The sequence below is a fragment of the Cebus imitator genome, unplaced genomic scaffold (genome assembly GCF_001604975.1).
Source record: "Cebus imitator isolate Cc_AM_T3 unplaced genomic scaffold, Cebus_imitator-1.0 Scaffold345, whole genome shotgun sequence".
NCBI classification, from domain to species: domain Eukaryota; kingdom Metazoa; phylum Chordata; class Mammalia; order Primates; family Cebidae; genus Cebus; species Cebus imitator.
Window position 1 is genome coordinate 1,429,396 of NW_016107660.1, and position 20,593 is coordinate 1,449,988.

A 20,593-nucleotide genomic window follows, 5' to 3' on the forward strand; every position below is an offset into this window, starting at 1 on the left:
AACATCTAAAATAAGACATAAGAATATTATAAAAATAAATTATTGTATTACATAAAATGTGTTTATTTCTCCTTTATGAAACATGTCTAGATAAAAAATCTCAGTAACAAAAAAATAAACAATTATGACTATAACTAAGGGCTCTTACAGGGCAGAAGTAAAAATGCAAAACTCTAAGTGGGAGTGCAGGGTTAAACAAAAAACAAAGGAAAACTTTTCTTCAAATATTTGGAAGAAAAGAGTTTCCAAGGCTGGGTGTGGTGGCTCACACTTGTAATCCCAGCAGTTTGGGAGGCGGAGGTAGACAGATCACCTGAGGTGGGGAGTTTGAGACCAGCCTGACCAACATGGAGAAACCTGTCTCTACTAAAAAAACGCCACAAAATTAGCCAGGAGTGGTGGTGCATGCCTGCAACCCCAGCTATTCAGGAGGCGGAGGCAGGAGAATTGCTTGAACCTGGGAGGCAGAGGTTGCAGTGGGCCCAGATCACAACATTGCACTCCAGTCTGGGCAACAAGAGCAAAACTTGGTCTCAAAAAAAGGAAAAAGAGTTTTCTGGGAAATATCCTGTTTTACTGCTACTGTTTCTATGTGATTGGTTAGTACCTCTTCTATTGTTCTTTACTTGTAAGAAAGGGAAAGTTTAAGAAACACCTAAATTGACAACAAATAATTGTTTTTAAAAAATGTTTACTCTTAATGACTGTACATGCAGTCACTGCATAGACATTCAATTACAATGCAGGGGCGCTAATAGCTGTTCCTACCGATAAGTGAATATCACACTTCCTAAGTAAAAATAATGCAGCTAGACATCATGGGTTTTTTTTTTTTTTTTTTTGAGACAGAGTCTTGCCCTGTCTCCAGGTGCCAGGCTGGAGTAGGCAGGATTTTGGCTCACTGCAACCTCCGCCTCCTGTGTTCAAGCAATTTCTCCTGCGTCAGCCTCCCGAGTAGCTGAGACTTACAGGCGCGCGCCACCACGCGCAGCTAATTTTTGTATTTGTAATAGAGACGGGGTTTCACCATGTTGGCCAGGATGGTCTTGATTTATTGATCTCATGATCTGCCTGCCTGGGCCTCCCAAAGCGCTGGGATTATAGGAGTGAGCCACTGTGCCCGGCCAACATCATGTTTTAATTTATTCTGGGTTTCACAGATCAGGCAGGGAGAAGCCATATGCTATAGGCTTCCCCCAATATACAAATTATTTTGGGGGAAGCCTATGGCGTTTGTACTATAAAAAGATGGATTTTAACTTTTGAGGTTAATGAGGTTTTGAAAACGCCTTTGCAAAATTATAACTGAGGAAATTATGGCAGTGACAGAACTCAAAACTAACGGACTCTATCTTGCTTCTAACCCTTAAGCTGTCCTTGTTCAATCCTGAGTGTAGACCAAACTAACTCTGGGAAGGAATTCAGTTCACTGTTTGACTCTGAAACAAAATTGATAACGCCCTTCGCTGAAAAGACCCGCTTCTTGCCTGGGGTGCAGTCTGCCTTTGCAGGACTAACAAATTAGCTACAAAATTAGAAATTTAGGCCAGGCATGGTGGCTCACACTTGTAATCCCAGCACTTTGGGAGGCTGAGGCAAGCGGATCACCTGAGGTCAGGATTTTGAGACCAGCCTGGCTAACATGGTGAAATCCCTTCTCTACTAAAAATATACAAATCAGCTGGGCATGGTGGTGAGTGCCTATGATCCTAGCTATTAGGGAGGCTGAGGCAGGAGAATAGCTTGCATCCAGGAGGAGGAAGTTGCAGTGAGCCGAGATGGCGCCATTGCACTCCAGCCTGGGCGACAAGATCAAAACTCCGTCTCAAAAATAAAAAAAAATAAAAAAAGAAAGAAAAAAGAAAATAAAAAAATAAATAAATTACAATTTAGGAGTCATGAGGCCTCTGACTCCTAGAGTCTGAGCCTCCCCAGATTGCTCCACGGGATAACATCACTATTGCAAAACCTAAACTCAGTGCTTGAGATATTTTGCAGACCCTGCACTGGATGAATCAGCCGACACCACCCAGACCGGTAATCTGGCCCACCCAGTTCTGTCATTGTACCCCAAAACAGTAGACATTAAGAATACCTAACTTTGACCCGCTAAGAGTCCATCTCCAATCTGACCAATCAGCACTCCCCATTTCTCAAGCCCCTGCCTGCCAAATTATCTTTAAAAACTTTGATCCCCAAATGCTCGGGGAGAGAGAGTTGACTGATAATAAAACTCTGGTCTCCTGCATACCCGGCTCTGTGTGAATTATTCTTTTGCCTTTGCAATTCCCATGTCTTGATAAATGGACTCTATCTAAACAGCTGGTAAGGTGAACCCATTGGGTGGATACAGTTTGTAACTAGCCTTAAGCTGTATACATTCATTTGCTACCACGTCACAATGAAGTGTACTTTAGAATTTAAGAATGAACCAAGGAAAATTCATTAGCATCACTGGAGATGAACAAGTATTTGTAGGCTGTTAGGAAATGAGCATTAAATGGATCATTGGTTATCAGAATATCTAATCATTAAAAATTTATTTGATTCAGCTGAGCTAATCAGCCGCATTGATTCATCCATCATATCTCAGAGATGAATTAGAAGCTTATAGGTCTAAATAACAAGAATTCTTCTGCCTCTTGTAAGTACAGTTGAAAGGTGTAGTGACTTTATTTTATCACAATAATGCAGCATTTTCCAAGAATGCTCTGAATATATCATTAGCATATGAAAAAGCATAATACTGGCATAAAAACATAACGAGAGTCTTCTATCTTTTCCAAGTCTTAGAAACCTGAAGAGTATTGAATAATTCTGGCAACTTCTCTGGGATTTAAAGACCATGATGGACATACAATTTTCAAAAAGAAAAACCCACAATGAGGACTCCCTACCATCCCTATTCTAAAATACAAAGCCTCTCTTCTGGAAGAAAAATCCACTTAGCTTCACCCAAAGAGACCACTGCATGGTATTCCTCCTCTCAATGTCAACTCTGTTTAATCCACACTCACACTTTACCTGCTACTTCCTAAATGAAGCCAGTAGAATGAAATATAAGTATGTATATATTTTCTTCTCAGCATTTCCCCAAGACAAATCATCACATATTAAAAGTTTTTCAATCATATTTAAATAATTAAAAGAGCTAGAAATCATTTTATTTGAAATTATTCGAATATATTTGAAATAGTATTCTTTGCCAAACTTTAAGATAATGGAAAGGAAAAAGGCTTTGATTAATCATCACACACAAAAAAATCAGCATTTCATATAGTGATTTAAAATAAAACAAAATAGGGATAAAAATCACAATCTCAATGCAGCAACATCAAAAAAAAGCTTTAAAATATACCATAAGTTGGCTCTGAATAGACCAACTGCATCTGTGATTTATATATAAAATTGTATGCTATGTATTAAAAGTCAGTGAAAGAAGTTAGTCTATACATGAAATACTCCAGGGTGGCACTGGAGCAGCTTGCTCTGGTTTCCCAATCATTCTGTGTTCACTCTAGCCATCATTAGATACCTGTAGTCAACTTCTGTTAATTCATTTCAATAGCTGCTCATGTACTTATTCAAACAACCTACTTCAGTGTCTAAACACAACACACATATTGAAGGAAAACAAAACAGTGAGGCTTAAACATTTTGTCTGAAAAGTTGTCAAGAAAACAACAACAACAACAACAACATTTTGACTTAGGCAGAAAAGCCAATTTAAAGCGATATGTCATGTTCCAGTCTACAGGGAGGCCCAGTAATGGTCCTTGTTGCCCGATTTTCATCCTGGGTTTGGCAAATCTCTGATAGAACCAGAAGCAGAAACATTCACAGGATTTTAAAACAGACTCTAAGTGGGTGATCCACATTTCCAATATGTTTTCTCATTTACTACCATTGCCGTGACAGAGACCTGAGGGCAGCCAGTTGTTCTTCTGTAGTTTTCTTCTGCTGTGTTCTCTGGTTGGTGTTTTAGTTTGTGGTTTTGTTATGAATAGATTACTGACCATTATACTTCAGTTTTGACATTTTCAGGGAAGGCTGCAGTTGTATTTATATTGAAGTGGGGTATGTGTATGGGTTTGCAGGGGTGGTGAAAGCAAGTGAAGTAAAGAAAAAAGATGAAGAAAAAGATATAGAAATGAGGGTCCTAGGCCAGGCACGGTGACTCACGCTTGTAATCCCAGCACTTTGGGAGGCCGAGGCGGGCGGATCATGAGGTCAAGAGATCGAGACCATCCTGGCCAACATGGTGAAACCCTGTCTCTACTAAAAAAATACAAAAATTAGCTGGATATGGTGGTACACGCCTGTAGTCCCAGCTACTGGGGAGGCTGAGGTAGGAGAATTGCTTGAACCTGGGAGGCGGAGGTTGCAGTGAGCCGAGATCGCACCACTGCACTCCAGCCTGGTGCCTGGCGACGGAATGAGACTCTGCCTTAGAAAAAAAAAAAAAAAAGGAAAAAAAAGAAATGAGGGTCAGTTTGTTTGGACAGATTTCACAGTGGAAGATAAAGCCTGAGAAGCAAGGTAGGGTTTTATTTAAAATCCCTATAAGTAGTTCTAGGTAGCTGTATGAAACTGACACCAAAAAGTCTGAGACTACCATTTAAATTTCAAATCACAAAGCAAAGCAATAGATTTTCTTGTTTTCCTTTAAAATAAAGAATCATTTCAAGATTCTCTCTGTAAAGCACAATGCAATGTGGTACATAGGTGTGTGCTACAGAGTATCACTACAGACAAAATGAAGGGCAAGTGACATAGAATTATCTTTCTCCAGGGACTGCCAAATTCTCCAGTGAAACTTCTCGTAACAGGTAACAAAGATGAGTGACCTCTGAACTGGAGAACAACTAAAAATTATTTGCAGATAAAATAAAGACTATGATGGTAGCTAGGGGCAATGCAAATGACAACCAGTGCAATTTCAAATACTGAGTGTCCCATAAAGAGATGGAGAAAGAAGAATTAGGGAGTACAGAGAGAAAGCCAACAAGTCAGAAACCAACACACCATATATTTTTCAAGGATTTACATTAAAAAAAAAATAAAGTACATGACTCCACTTGTGAGATTAGTCATATATCAATGGAATACGCTCTGAACTCCATGCAAATTGTACTGTAAGAGTGATTACGGTATAATTTATGAGCAGGCTTGTGTCATGCAGAACTTGTGGAAAACAAGAGGGTACGCTTTCATTTTCAGGTACACAAAGGGCTATGTATCTGACTGCCACTGAATATAGCTGGCCTAATGAGACTTCCTGAGGCTGACATCTCCTTTGTTTCCTGGAAGGGCACATATCTCCTAGGCTTCTAGGTGAAAAAATTTACAAGGAAACCCATGTAACCACAGAGTCCTCCCTCCCAAGCCCTGTCCTCCTGAGTCTTTCAATTACAGCACTGCATTGTTGACTATCATGCAGGTCACACAACTGAGTCATTAAATGCTATAAGCAAACGGTCCACGTTGGGAATTAAATTACTTACCTTTGGGCAATTCCAGTAATCCACATCATAATGTACATGCAGAGTCATTTACAGGAACTAATGCACAAGGAACATTGTAATGGAGACTCTTTCTTGCCTCTCACTCCCATGTTCATTCTGTGTCCAGTTACCTTTCAGCATTCTACACTAGAGGGGTTGCTGATAAGGATGATCAACATCTAAGCAGAAAGTCTTAAACTAATACGATGGCTGAGGCTGGGTAGCTTTTTATTTGCTTCTTAATTCAGTTTGACTGAGATTAAAACTATTATTAACCTCCATTTCCTAACATACACACACAGGTTAAGAAGGGAAATGTGGCTAAAGAATTTAAAGTAACTTCAGATTATCTGCCCTCTGATTATCAATGGTGCACTCTTCTTTCTAAGAACAATGGCAGAAAACAAAAACCAACAACTAAGTTTTTAGCGGCACTTCTGGGAAGCACACATGAAGGCTGACTTATCCTACATGCACTAAAATAGAGCAGCTGTATGCAGACAATTCAGTTCCGAATACCCTAAATAATCCTACCTATGAAATACTTAACTGCTTTTTCTTCAAATTGAGCTTCACTCTGATTTCTCACTGCAGTCTGACTAGCATCTTCCCAAGGTGAAAGTTTAAACAGTAGTTTCGGCTGTTTGAGAGAGATATGAGTTACGAAAAAGAGTTGGAAAGCTCTATTATCTTAAAGTAATTGAAAATGCTATAAATGGTAATAGCTATAAAAACAGCACTAATTTGACTACAATAATCTCAAACAAATTTCTAAATTTCTGCATTTAGAGAAAATGATATGATGTAGTGCCTATAAAATGGTCCACCAAGTAATTCCTTACCCAAATTAAAGTCACAACTTTGAGGGAAATTATTACTTTAAATTTAAACCATTTTACCTTTCAGGATTATAAGTAAAGAGTAGCGATTTAGTTCAAGGCGTCCTGAACTACATTGCTTTCAAAATCATCCCTGGAAGTAAGTGATCCTAAATTCCAAAGTCTAGGAAATAAGGGACTAAATTGGACGAGAGTTTGTTAATAGCCTTACCTGGGCAGTTTTCACCAGAAATGAGAGCTACTGTCAGCACTCACAACCTCACCTGTGGATAATGAAATGCTGACGCAGTGTCGTTGTGGAAGTTCAGAAAAGTCTCATTACTCAAAATGATACTTGCTTTCCATTTATCAAATTATTTCAAATTCTACCAACAGAAATTTATTCTTTGAGGAAAAAGTCAAAAATTTTTCTTATTCGACTCTCTCTATGCCAGTTAACCTTTAAACTAGTTCATTCTAAATCAGGGGTCAGCCAAAATCCAGGCAGGCACCTGTTTTTATAGGCCTATGAACTGAAAGTGGTCTTTACATTTTTATTTGGTTGAAAACAATCAAAGCAAGAATAATATTGCATAACATAAAAATACCCTAGACAGGTCGGTCAGCGTATGTCCCATGAAGAGGTAGTATTTGAGCTGAAACCTAAAGAGGCAGATGCAAAGGTCCTGGGATAGGAATGGGTTTCCTTAATTTCAAGAACAAAAAGGATGCTGGTATGTGATGTGGCTATTAATGAAAAGATCCCTTTATATTACTAGTACCATATAAATCAAAACTATTTACTGAAAACTTAATTGCCAAATTTGCCTTGGGTACTTTTAACATATGTTCTTATTATTTATTCATTTATTTATTTTGAGACAGAGTCTTGCTCTGTCACCAGGCTGGAGTGCAAAGGCATGATCATGGCTCACTGCAACCTCTACCTCCCAGGTTCAAGCGATTTCCCTGCCTCAGCCTCCCAAGTAGCTGGGACTACAGGCACCTGCCACCACGCCTGGCTAATTTTCAAATTTTAGTAGAGATGGGGTTTCACCATGTTGGCCAGGATGATCTCAATCTCCTGAACTTGTGATCTACCCACCTCGGCCTCCCAAAATGCTGGGATTACAGGCATGAGCCACTGCGCCTGGCCTATATGTTCCTATTTTTAACATTCACAAAACCTTCCGGTAGGTAGGAGGATATCAACAATTTCACTCATTTAAAGTCAGGAAAATAGATTTCAAACACATTAAGTGTGTTGAAGTCCACACTGTGATTAAATGTGGAGGGTGGGGTGGGGGCCTGGTCTGTAATCCAGCTCCAACGGACTCAAAACAGTCTATACTAACCTCAAAAACAAATTAAACCATGACAGAGAGAGAGAGAGAAAGAGAGAGAGAGAGTGAGTGTGACTGTGTGTATGTGTGTGTGTGTTTTCTCCTTAACAGCTCAGCAAAATGGAGCTAATGGAAATACCATATGCATACAGTGCAGTTTTGTGAGCAAATAGACAATAAACTCTTTTTTTTAATTAGCATCCGGCAAGTTTGTGGTTTTACGTCGTAGAGGTTAGGGGATGCACCGGGCTCTGGAGCCTCTTCTTAAAATATGCCAAAACAGACTTCTAGAACCTCATTTTTTAACAGACATTAGGTAATGGTGTCATAAAACATACTGTATGGATAAAATGTAATGCCCAAATAAAAAATCATTATTTGTATACATTTTGGGGGATATTATATTGCTGCCATATGCCTTTTCTAAGTAAGTTGCAACTCTTTACTTCTTCTGGGTCTGATATCTTCTGGGTCTGAAAAACATGCAGTCAATGCCACTGGGGAAACAGCAAAAGAAAGGACTGAGGAAAGCAAAGGCCTAAACTTAATTAGCTATAATATTGTGCAGCTAAATGACACCTCTATTGTGCTGGTCCCCTAGTTCTTTTCGATCTGAACTGCAGCAGTTCAGATTCATCACTGAGCCCATAGAAGGCTTCTGTGCTTCAATCCATGTTTTATTCGTGAACAATTTATTAGTTCTTTTCTCACAGTGAAATGAGAACTAGGGATTTCAATTACAGCCAGAATGTAGTAAAGGCATGGAATCTCTTGTAGGTAATATTTTCTATTTCACTTTATGGGCAAATACAAAATATCGTTAACAGACATTACGTGTTATTTATTAACATGCTAATAAGCCTTCACACGTTTAACAGTAAACATGAAACTTCTAACCAATTAAATCTAGAATGGTACGTGTAATGCAGAGACTCTGGAAAAGGAATGCATTTTAAAATCACTTTTTAAAAAGTAAAATAATCACTGATTTCGATAAAAGTTAAAAGTTTTAAGAGGAGATGCTTAGTAGTCATTTTTCCAGCACTTTTTAGTTTTATCACTTTTTGTACACTTTAAAATTTATGGAAACGTTCTAATGTTGCCTTAATTTTTGCCAGAACATTTTGAACTTGGTTGAAAGCTGAAATTGAAGAAGAAGGAAAAAAATATATAGAAGAAATTAAAAGAGGCGAGGATCCTAAACAAATCAGAACAACAACAACAAGAAAAGGTGAAGAGATTCTGTTTTTTCAGCGCTCTTAAGTGCGGTAGTATAGAAGTCAAGCAAGTTCAAATACAAGTACTAGTTCTCCCACTTGCTGGCTGAGGAAGCTATGAGTCTCAGACCATTATCCATGAAATAAAAATAGTAGTTATGTGCCTTGCAGAATTGTTGTGAGGAATAATTTACATAGACTTAGCAGTTTTACCACAGTGTATGACACAGAATTGCTTGGTTTCATGTGTGATTTTTTCCTTCTTTGATACACAGACCATCACCCTTCGATTTAGCACAATCCTGACAGGAATCCATAAGTGCTAAGGAAGTATCTGTTAGTAGACGGAATCATAAAATAAGTGAGTTTTCAAGATCCCAGACTGGGGAAATCCTCTGCAGTGTTTCTGTATATTCTGGAAAATCAGCTAGAGGGTTAGGAGGGGGGATGGCCTTAGAAGTGAGAACTAGTTTCTTTTAATCATGTATTATTGGTACTTAGGATCTCAGATTTGTTCCATGAGTCAATGAAAATGTGTTTCAACCAGAAAAGTATTATTGCTGAGCATTTATTTCCAAATCTGTTGCACACTATAGTCATTACTTAGAATATTGTTTTTCACAATTGTCATTGTTATCTAGAGATAGACGATAAAATGGACTAACATGGATATTTGCCCAAATTTGAGGTCTGTCTAGGGATGTGCTGTGAGATGTATAAGCAACGTATTGTAAAACATTACAGGGAATGATCTTGAAGTGATCACTTACATTCTGCAACACAAATGAGATCGCCCCAAATTACAGGGTGACCACTGACTCGAGACTGGCAAAAGCTCCCAGACAAGCATAAGACTGAATCATCATCAAGCGTTGAGATTTTTTTTTTTTAAACAAGAAAACATACACTCCATAAGCCCCAATGCCCACAGGGCTCAGAGCTCGGACTCTTAAGAGTGGAACCAAGGTATGTTTTCTGGAAGTGTTGCTTTTCCCAAAGTCAACTGTAAAAAAGATAATGTATGAAGATGTGTCAAATCATCTTCCTTCTTGTGGGAGGAATTTACCAATTCGGTAAAATACACCTAGGTCAGTTTTTTTTTTTTTTTTTTTTTTTTTTTTTTTTTTTTTTTTTTTTTTTTTTTTTTTTTTAAAGACAGAGTCTCGCTCTGTCAGCCAGGTTGGAGTGCAGCTGTATGATCTCGGCTCACTGCAACCTCCGCCTCCCAGGTTCAAGGGATTTTCCTGCCTCAGTCTCCTGAGGAGCTGGGATTACAGGCATGTGCCACCACACCCAGCAATTTTTTTTTTTTTTTTTTTTTTTTCAGTAAAGATGGGCTTCATCATGTTGGTCAGGCTGGTCTTGAATTCCTGACTTCAGGTGATCCACCTTCTTAGGCCTCTCAAAGTGCTGGGATTACAGGCGTAAGCCACCATGCCTGGCCATTATTCTACTAACTTTTTTAGTAAACTTTCTGTCGCAGAGAAATATTGGGGCTTTTGAGCTCAAATACTATGCTTTGATTTTGCATTTTAACAATAAATGACATCTGTTTTTTTTTTAGAAGCTTTTTTAGAAGCTTGATTCAAGGAGACTGCTGAGTCCTGAAGATTTGTGCTTTGCATCCCATTGGATAAACAGAACAGGCATATTTTTATATTTTTTATTATCAAAAGAAAATGAGCTAGTCAATCAACTTTGATATATTCAGATACAAGAATACTTCTTTCTCAGGGTATTCTATTTTCAAGTTTTATACTGTCATAAATCTAATTGGTATTAAATTTAATTGGGATTTAAATTAAGTTGGAAATTCCAGGCAAAACAGAGTGATAAAGTTTAATGATCACTAAAATTTCAGTGGAATCCATTTTACTGAGAGTGGGTCCCTGCTCTCATGAGGACTCTTGACATAGTCAATTTAAGAGTGTAAATCTAATTGGCTAAGACCCTGCTTGACCCCAAGGCGGATGGCTAACGTGTTTTTTCTGGTGGAACTTTGTACCAAATTTAAAGTTTGGTAAGCCTGTTCACCTTTTGAGAAAGCAGAGATTCTAATGAACTGTTAAGTCGCCACTGCCTGAAAGTGGCAAAGGGTGGCCCAACCTTCCATCCCCACAACACTGTATTTTGTTTTGTTTATACCATTGCTTAGAACAATTATTCTTAAATCATATTTTAGAAGAAGACATAGAGACAAATAGTTATTTGCGCCTTGAGAAGAATACGTGGGCATTACATTTTAGTTTCCAGAATGATAAAAATTCCGTTATAACTCTCAGGGGTTATCTTAGGGATAAGTAGGGACTGTATTACTTTCTAGTTTAATAAAACCTCAAACAGTTAATCCCAATTTATCAATTTATTCAAATTCAGACCTCTAAAAATGTACTTTAGTATCTCCCAAGACAATGAGAATTTCTGGGGAAATTAATTGCTTTCATTCTTTCTGAGATCTGGTATGAGAGCAGAGCATTCCCTGTCACCATCATCCTTCTAAAGCAATTTTGAGGGAAGTCTAAAAGAGACGTGCAGCTGCCCCCTCCTTCATTTCCACCTGCAATGGCTAAAAGTGTTGGTTATGGGCACTCTACAGTCTGGCAGGAAAGACTGACAGCAAAACCACAGAAATTATCCATCCAGCTGGTCAATCAGTAGCCCAGTTCTCACATGGTTTCCTTACCAGGAGGATTAGCTATCTACTGGATACTGAGAGGTTCACATGTATCTTGCCAGCTTCTGGCAGGCTAAATTATTTGCTCATGACAGTCACATTCTTTGGTGGCTTTTCCTGCCCAGTTTATCTCCAACTGTTGTGCCTGACAACGATTCCTTGGCATTCTTCATATTGTAATACCCTAATATTAACATTTATTAGGCTTGTTCCAAAAGAACCAAGACATTATATTCTATTTTTCTTTTCCTTGAAACACCATAGGCTACTCCGTAAGTAGCTGAAATAAATAATGGCCGGGGAAAAGATTATCTTTTCCTTACTGTTCATTTCAAATGTTTTCGCCTAAGCACTACTGAGGTGACAAAAAACAAAATCGAATACCTGTTCCTCCACTCCTAAAACAGTACTAAAAAAAAAATCAAACCCTTCAAATGGGAGATTCCAGACTATTTTTAAAAGCCAGCCGATAATTAAATATGACTATGGGTCATCTAAAAAAACAGCACAGCACTAATGACACTTAATATCCTTCAGGGCAGAGCTTCTGAAATGTCTCAGAAAAACAAGTCACTTATATATATTCAAGATTTTATATATTTTATATGTTTTATTATAGACTTTTATATCATATAACATATGTAAATCTGTAATTAAATTCTATATTATATGAAATATTAATATATGTATATATATAAAATCTGTAAACCCATTTTTTAAAATTAAGAATTCAGCTCATTTCTAATAAAATTTCAGATAATGGTACCAAATAATGTGTCCAGAAATACTTGTGACAACATTTAGATTACAGGTCTTACAACTAAAATGTTTCTTTTCTCCTCCTAAAATAATGAGATTGATATTCATATGTAGCCCAATAATCAATTTAAATATTGCCATGTCAGGACTTTTTTTTTTTTTTTTCAATTTTTCATTATATTTAGCAGCTGGCCAAAGACATAATACTACTTCCTTCAGCATAATCTGACCAAAATATGAATTTAAATTTCAGAGTTGACCATGGCAGGGGGAAAGGTAAGAGAAAGGGCAAGGACAGAAGGTGGGGGAAGTGGGAAGGAGGAGCCCTCTGGGGGCAGAGACCGTCTCTGACTTGTTTATTGCTTTATCCCTAGACACACAGCATCATGTCTGACACATATTAGGTGTAAACAGTCACTGTGTGGAATTAATATTTACTGTGGCCTGCCAGGCACCAAAGCTTTCACATTTCTTATTGTAGCTAATCCTCTCAACATTTCTATAAAATCAGAATTATTATTATTCCTCTTTAACAATAGCTGTATCTTGTGCTGATACAAAATAACGTACCAATGGTTGAGTGAGAAAGGAAAATGAATAGTAAAAATTAGGTTTATAATCATCTAGTTTTAACTCATTCAAATAAAATGAAAGGAGAGATGACTGGAAGTTATCATATGATTCATTTTAAACAAAATAAAAAGAGAGATGACCAGTAAGTTATCGTATGAATAAGGGTATATGAGTTTTGTATATACTCTGTTTAGTGACTGTCATAGGTACCACTGTGAAGGCTTTATAACTAAGCATGATACTAACTCTCGGTGTGCTCTGCATTTCAGGATTCAGAAAGCAACATGGGGAAAGGTGAACCAGGTAGACTGGTATTTAAAAAAATAAAAACACAAAACAGCAGCAACACTTACCACTATCAGCCATCACCAGCAAGGTGTCAAGTCACTGAATACAATTCAACTAAATTGAGGGAAAATGGATTACCTTGTGTGTCTATTTAAAAGTTTCGTGTATCTTGAGAGGAATAAAAATGGGATTTGCTTGTTTCAATGTATCTCAAACCCATACGCAAATAGAACTCATACTGCACTACACATTTATAGTCAAAGACAATACTTTGTTTTTAAGAGGAGCAGCACACACTGTAACTGCAAGTGAATGACACACACACAAAAAAAGAGCCAGACAATGTTAAGCTCCAATGAAGAATTTTGGTAATTACAAGCTGTATTTTAAAAATCACCATCAAATATGTTTGTCTCCATTGTGTGTGATTCCTCTGAAGATTGAAAACATTTTCTTCCCTGCGGCTCCCCTCCCCCTGTCATTTTATCCTTTTCTACTGCTTACTACCACTCATGTCAAATTACTCGTGTGTGTGTGTGTGTGTGTGTGTGTGTGTGTGTGTGTGTGTGTACAGGAATGACAGAATTTGAATGTCTCTCCCCAAAAAATTTAAACATAAAATGAGCTCTAGGGCAGGAGAGGGATTGGTGGTGTTTTTTAATGGGTGGATCTTGAGGAGATCCAGGAATAGGGGCTATATAAATCAGAGACCAACAGGTGGCATTTGTTGTTTGTTTAGTAAACAGAAATTACTAAGTACCTACTAAGATAAGCACTGTGCTAAGTAGTGGACATCCAGAAAAGTGAAAGACGTGCGAGTTTATTGACAGGTATGATAGGAAATTACAGTTCACTGAAAGGTAAATTATTGTTTTGAAACCTAAACCCCATAGCTAAATGGATCCAAGAATTTAACAAATACTTATTCAGTTCTGTTAACGATCTTCCCCTTGAAATATTCTTTTACTAAGCTTCGTAACACTATGTCTTCCTGAAATTGTTTTATGTCTTAGATTCCTTTGCAAGATTTTCATCCCTAGCCTGTTGTTTAAATGTTGGTGTTTCCTAGAGTTCTGGCCTAGGATTTCATTTCTTCTCATTCTAAATACTTCCCCTGCGAGTTCACATTTGCTATATGACTTTTAGTATCATTCCTATGATATGGACAACAGATATGATGGCATCAAATTCTGCATGTTCAGATCAAATACCTTCTATATCACATACATTACTACCTGGGCATTTCAAAATATCAAAAATTGAACTGATCAGTTTCCTCCTATATCACTGATGAGCAGAGCTACCTGTGAAGTTGCCAAATTGAGAAACCCAAGAATCATTCTTAACTCCTTTCTTTTTACTTCCTAACAACCAATCTCAAAGTTCCGTGGACTTTAAATTCTAAAACATACTAAGAAGTCACCCACTCCTCTTCATGCTCTCTGCTACCACCCAATCCAGGTCACCATCATCTGTTGCCAAGAGTCTCACAAATGTCTGCTTAATCAGTCTCCCTGGTTTCAGTCTTGCCTGGCTCTAATTATTTTTCACGTTACAGCCAGTTGTCTATTTAAAATGCAGATTTATCATATTGTTCTCTTATTTCAAACCCTTATCCGATTTCTCATATACTGAAGGTAAAGTCCAAACTCTTCTATGAGGACCTTTAGATCTCTGTCTCCTTAAAAATTCTCATTTTGCTGCCCTTCTCTCAGATGCTACATTCCAACATACTGACCTTTCAGTTGCTTAAACATGAAATTGTGCCTTCCCCTATTCTTTCCATTGCCTAAAACTTTTATCTTCACTGCAAACTTGCCTAACTAACTCCTAGTTATCAGTCCAACATTGGCTTCCTTTGGGAAGCCTTCTTGGATGGCCTCCCCACTCCAGTTCAACTACTTTCAACTGTACTTAATCCCCTTTTACTTCCAACAACCTACTCTTACCTATGACACATTAAGGACAGATGTTCTTATGATATGTTCCCACAGTCACTTACACTTTCCCTTTAATATAATTTTTGAGTATTTTATTATAAACACTGGTTTCATAGTCTTCACTAGTTGTGATACAGAGGGCAAGAAGCCATCCATATACACAGCTTGGCCTTTGTATCCCTAGCACCTAGTACAGTGGTGTGCAGAGAATTGGTGCTCAATAAGTGTTTGTTTAATAAGTAAATGGAGTACCTCATTTATAGGAAACTGTAAAGGGTTTAGAGCTAAATAAAACACCCTCTACCCCTGAGGAGAATAACATAAAATGCAGAATGTCTGTTATACATAATTATAACATGATAATGAGTAAATAAAATTGACTTCAATTTGGATACATGAGGATTTGCTAACATTGTAAATTGGAATTAAATATTTAGTTCTCCCTTCTGGGATAATCTAATCCACACTGAACACTTCTGGAAGACAGTTTTATGATTTTCTATTACAGATGAGAAAATAGGCACAGCAAAGTTAATTGAGTTATCCAAGGTTACCTAGTGAATCAGAAACAGAGCTAGGTACTATTGTGTCATTGTAGGATTTCAGCCTATATACTTGAATAGCATTCTCCAAACTATTATCTATGACATTCATACGTGAATATAGAAACTTGGGAATACAGGTGCTTCCCCAAGGATTTTCCTCTAGCCTTTAACATTACAGGCTTTCTGTGATAGACTTCTGTACTCTTGCACACTCTGAGAGTTCCTTCTTTATTCATAATAAAATGTTATTATCAGGCACCAGTCACCACTACAAAGTGTCAACATTTAACTCTTCTGCTCTGGGACATTATATTGCACATTGTCCATCTATAAATGTCCATAGCTAGTTGGCTGGTACATTCTATTGCACTGGATGGCATTTCAGTGGAAAATGCTGCCAGTATTTAACAAACATCTGAGAAGTAACATAGGCTATTAAATTTAATGAGATTACTAGTTTCAACATTTGTACTGTTAAAGGAAAAACCAGTTGCGCTGACATTTCAAAAGGCTAGATATACATTCAATAAATATGTTTACATACTGTATGTTATTTTGGGAGCAATGGTAAATGCTACACATAACCACAATGCTACACATAACCACCTAAAAAAACTTTCTCAATATACACATTTAATATACAAAGAGCTATGCTTTTTATAACAAGCATTGCTGATATGAGTTTCACAGAGATAGGCAGGGCAAGCATACACTTGAGATTCTTCCTAGCCCCAGACTGGACTAACCAATGCTCTTTGTTTTTTATACCTGAATGTAGTACAAGATGCTAAAATAATCTATTCTGTACAGAACTGCAGCTAACATGTACCACTTTTATTGGATGTATAAACTACAGTTCCTCTGCATTTTCAGATCAATTATACAATTTTCTCTTAATGGATATACCATCAAGTAGTAGAATCCTCAATCACAGAACATTTCCCTTGCTCTTTGGGCTTTATATGACCTGTCTTTCATTTGCCAAAAGCAAACATTTTTACCGTTGAGGCACTCAAACCAGCACATTACATCACTCTCTAGTCTTGCCTTGTAATTCCAGGTCCATGAAGATCTCTAAACGTCCAAAGTATTTACTGTTCTTAATCCCCAACGTGACATTAAGTGAATTGGTTCTGTCATGGGAATATAACTGATTATGTTTCCCCTAATAAAGACAGACACTTGAGCTACCCATTTGTAAGTTAGCCCAATGTGAAAGGAAGAGAGAACTTCCATCAGATGCCAACTTAACATCCATTGCTCATATCATGAAAATGTCAATTAAAATTTGAGTGGAATCTTTCTAACACAATTTTCCAGCCCAAGAAATGTGAATAAACCAAATTGAATTGCCAGGCTGTACAAGGTAGTCTTAAGCTCTATTTATGTATTAATTGGTTGGTCACTGGTAGATGACACCCATGGGGTCAGAATACTTTTGACTTTTACTTGAAAATGTAGATTCCATGAATTCAACCTCAGTCATCAGTCCTGTTTTAAGGGAAATGACTGTGAGAGGATACTGCCTTCATTTCCTAATGCTGCAGTTCCTATTATGCTACCAAGGAATAAAATTTCCTTTCAGAAGTAGCATAGATGCTGATTTGGCTTTCTGCTTTAGGTAAGTGCTTGCAGAGACTTCTAAAGGAAGCAAATTCCAGCTTTACAGTTCTGACATTGTACTTGTCATCCTATTTGCTGTACCAGTGTGAATGTGACAATAATAAAGGATAAAAGAGCAAAAAACCGAATGTTTTCATACCACGGATACTCGCCCTATTTAAAAGTTTACTTTACCTGCAGAGATTCCATTTCTTCATCTTTTCGTTGGGTCTCTTCTAGTAGATCTATAATAAGAAAGTAAAATGCCCATCAAAATGCAATGTAAGAATGAGTTGCCTCTTATCATCAAATGCAATTCAGCCAGTAGCTTGTATAAACTGTTGTCTGAGAAGAGATTTTAATGTTTAAGTGTGAGAAGCAATGTAAAAGAAACACCCTCTGATCCCAACTGTTGACATATGGCAGAGTGTTGGAGCCTGCCAACTCTAAGCTAACTGAGAAGCCCTGGAAGATCTCTCAGCTTTACCTGACATATCAAAGGATGATACCAAATCAAATAAAAATCTGTAATCAAACCAATACTTCAGGGATTTGGTCTCATGCTTATATAACTCAATGCAATACAAAATCTCCTTTAGAAAAAAAAGAAAAGCCTTTTTCTTTTGAAAGAAAAATTAGAAACAAACGATTTGCCCTTAAAATAAGCTCCCAAGCCACATTCTGCCCCCAGAATCAATTTTTATCACCAAATTAAAACACCCTGGAATAATAGGTGTTATTAATGGAAGTAGAACATTGCTTCATCTCTAAAGTCTTATTAATTATCGTTTCACATTGACAGGGTGGGATGCTACATTGAAGCTACATTTGACTAAGAGTTTGGCACCATACCAGAGAAATTAGTGGTTGGAAGGGAAGGTTATCAACTGAGGAGAGCCCTGTCTTAACGCATGTATACAGCCACGGTGTCTCAGCGCCCTACGTTAATTTATGAACTTGCTATTAAAAAAACATATTTTCTGCCTGCAGGTATACCTCCCTGTGCTATGATCTTATTAGATCTCATAAAACCAAAGAAGACTAGGCTGAGTCAGAACTTGCATGAAAACTGGTAAGAAACACCTACAGCAGTGTACATTAACATGAGTATTTGCCTTACTCTCTCATTGATACAGCTTACCAAGAGGCTATGTTACATAAAAGGAAAATGTAAGTTACAGAAGTCTAATATGTATCCCAGAAAGGCAAACTCAAATGTTGGAGTAAGTGCTAAACTAGATATAGCAGGAAAAAGTCACATAGTGGGGTGGCAAAGTCCTGCTGACATGTCGTAACTGGGAAGGTGATACATGAATCTTTCAAGAGACCTGGCAGATGACAGAACTGACGGCGATGTCCCTTTGAGACTACACAGCTAAGAGGGTTACAGAGGAGTGGCAGGCAATCTCCTGGAGACACAACATGCTTGGATTAAGGATGAGAGATTGTTTCTATACTGCATGTTATAGAGGAACAGACTTTGGCTCCCAAAACCTCCCATAAACAGGCAAATCAAAAAATAAAAAGAGCAGGCCAGTGTTTTAAGGTGTGTTTTTAAAGGGGTTTTGATTGGCATATCAGGTTCTTTAGCTATAAGATACAGAAACCAACTCAGGGTATGGAAGATTGCTTAAGTGACCTCAATCATTCCTCTTCCTGCATCTTCACTCATTTGCTTTGCAGCCTTGTAGCTACTTCCATCAAGAGGCCATGCACGTGTACTTCACTTCTTGCGTCTGGGCTGGCCTCCTGACTTGATTCAGTGAATAGAATATAGCTAAGGCTGAAGTCATCCTGTTGTAGTTTTTACCGAGGCTTTAAGAGGCCTCACACATTTCTACTTTTTTACTTGGAACCCTGTCACTGACCTCTGAATAGGCCCAGGCCAATCTGCTAGATGACAATGAACACGTGGTCTAGAACTCTTCCCACCTCTGTCACCCTGCAAGGTGTCCCAGCTGCCAGCCAGCAAATGCCCAGAAGCAGAGTTGCCCCGTCGATCTGAGGATGACTACAGATGACTGAGATGTGAATCCAACTGAGACCAGACAAATCGCCCAGCTGAGCCCAGCGTCCACTCCAACTCACAGAACTAGGAGCTAAATCAACGGAATCATGGAGTGGTTTGGTACCCAGGACTTGCCAACTGATAGCAATGAGTTGCTAATTGAATAATGTGTATTTAGAGTTTATTAGAAGGATACAGAGGTAACTAACAGATACATTGGAAAAGAGGATCCCAAATATGAAGGGAATAACAATTAGGGCAGGTCTGTGTGGGTCAACATGTGGGCAGCATGAGCTGATGAGCATTTTATTCTGGGCTCCTCTAAACTTTGTGTCATTTTACTCAAGATGAAACTTCGAAAAGAGAACAGCTATTGAGCCTAGCTTAGATCTCTTGCCCACTGCTTGGCTAGGGGAAAGTATGGAGTACTTTCATGGATAACCCCAAAAGGATTGGACTACGAATAGAAAGAATAGTTTCCAAATGCAAAATTAGGGTCTGTAACAGAAGATGGAAGGATGGACATCATACAGGCCAAAACAACAGATTTCTACACCAACTGGTTTCAGTAAACTGAGTCCTTAGCCCAACCCTCTTCAATATTTGTAAGATATAAGATCACTGCTGTGCTCCTATGAGGATGTGACTACTTAGCTCCATTACTGCTGGTTATTAGGGGATTTTCAGAGCTGGGCCCTTTGTAATGAATTGTGTTGTTTAATGGTGCAGTGGAACTGGGGTGATACATAGTGGGGTTCGTCAACCACAAAAGAACACTAATCTTGTTCCTTTAGAGTCAAGTTAGTATGGCAACACCAAACAGCTTAGATAAAACTTACTGGATCAATAATGAGTATCAGATCTTTTCTGCAGCCAAACACAACTCACTCGCTTGATAAAATATAAATGGAAAGAAGTCCAGTCTACTCACAGAACTCCATAAAATTATAGCAACTTAAAAATTATGTTCTCAGTTTTCGTGAAATATATACAGGTCACACTGCTCTTCCAACAAATCTGATGCCAATGACAATGCTTGATTTGGGATGGCTGAATAAAAACAACCAAAGAATTCCTAGAATTGGCATTTTAAATACATACATTTTAAATTTTAAATAAATATTCTCCCTGACTGACCATCTTGTATAAAGCGTATAAGCAGATACCTGTTTTGGTTTTGTTTTTACCCTTTGAAAACTCCTGTTCCTCTTTTCCACGTGATTTCCATGAAACTTTCGGTCAAGAGGCCTAACTAACCCTTCCTGCTGCAAAAGTAGGCCAAGACCCAGGCTAGCAGGTAAGAGCATCTTATTGCCCTGAGT

At 37.9% G+C, this 20,593-nt stretch overlaps 1 protein-coding gene across 2 annotated transcripts in view; it reads right to left on the minus strand.

Moving 5' to 3' along the window:
• Positions 1–20,593, minus strand: part of CEP128 (centrosomal protein 128) — a 458,914-nt gene that overhangs the window by 66,378 nt on the left and 371,943 nt on the right. For both annotated transcript variants that reach the window (XM_017505934.2, XM_037730456.1), the window contains exon 20: positions 17,459–17,508. In XM_017505934.2, the coding sequence (XP_017361423.1) occupies positions 17,459–17,508 (50 nt within the window). The remainder of the gene's footprint in view (positions 1–17,458; positions 17,509–20,593) is intronic.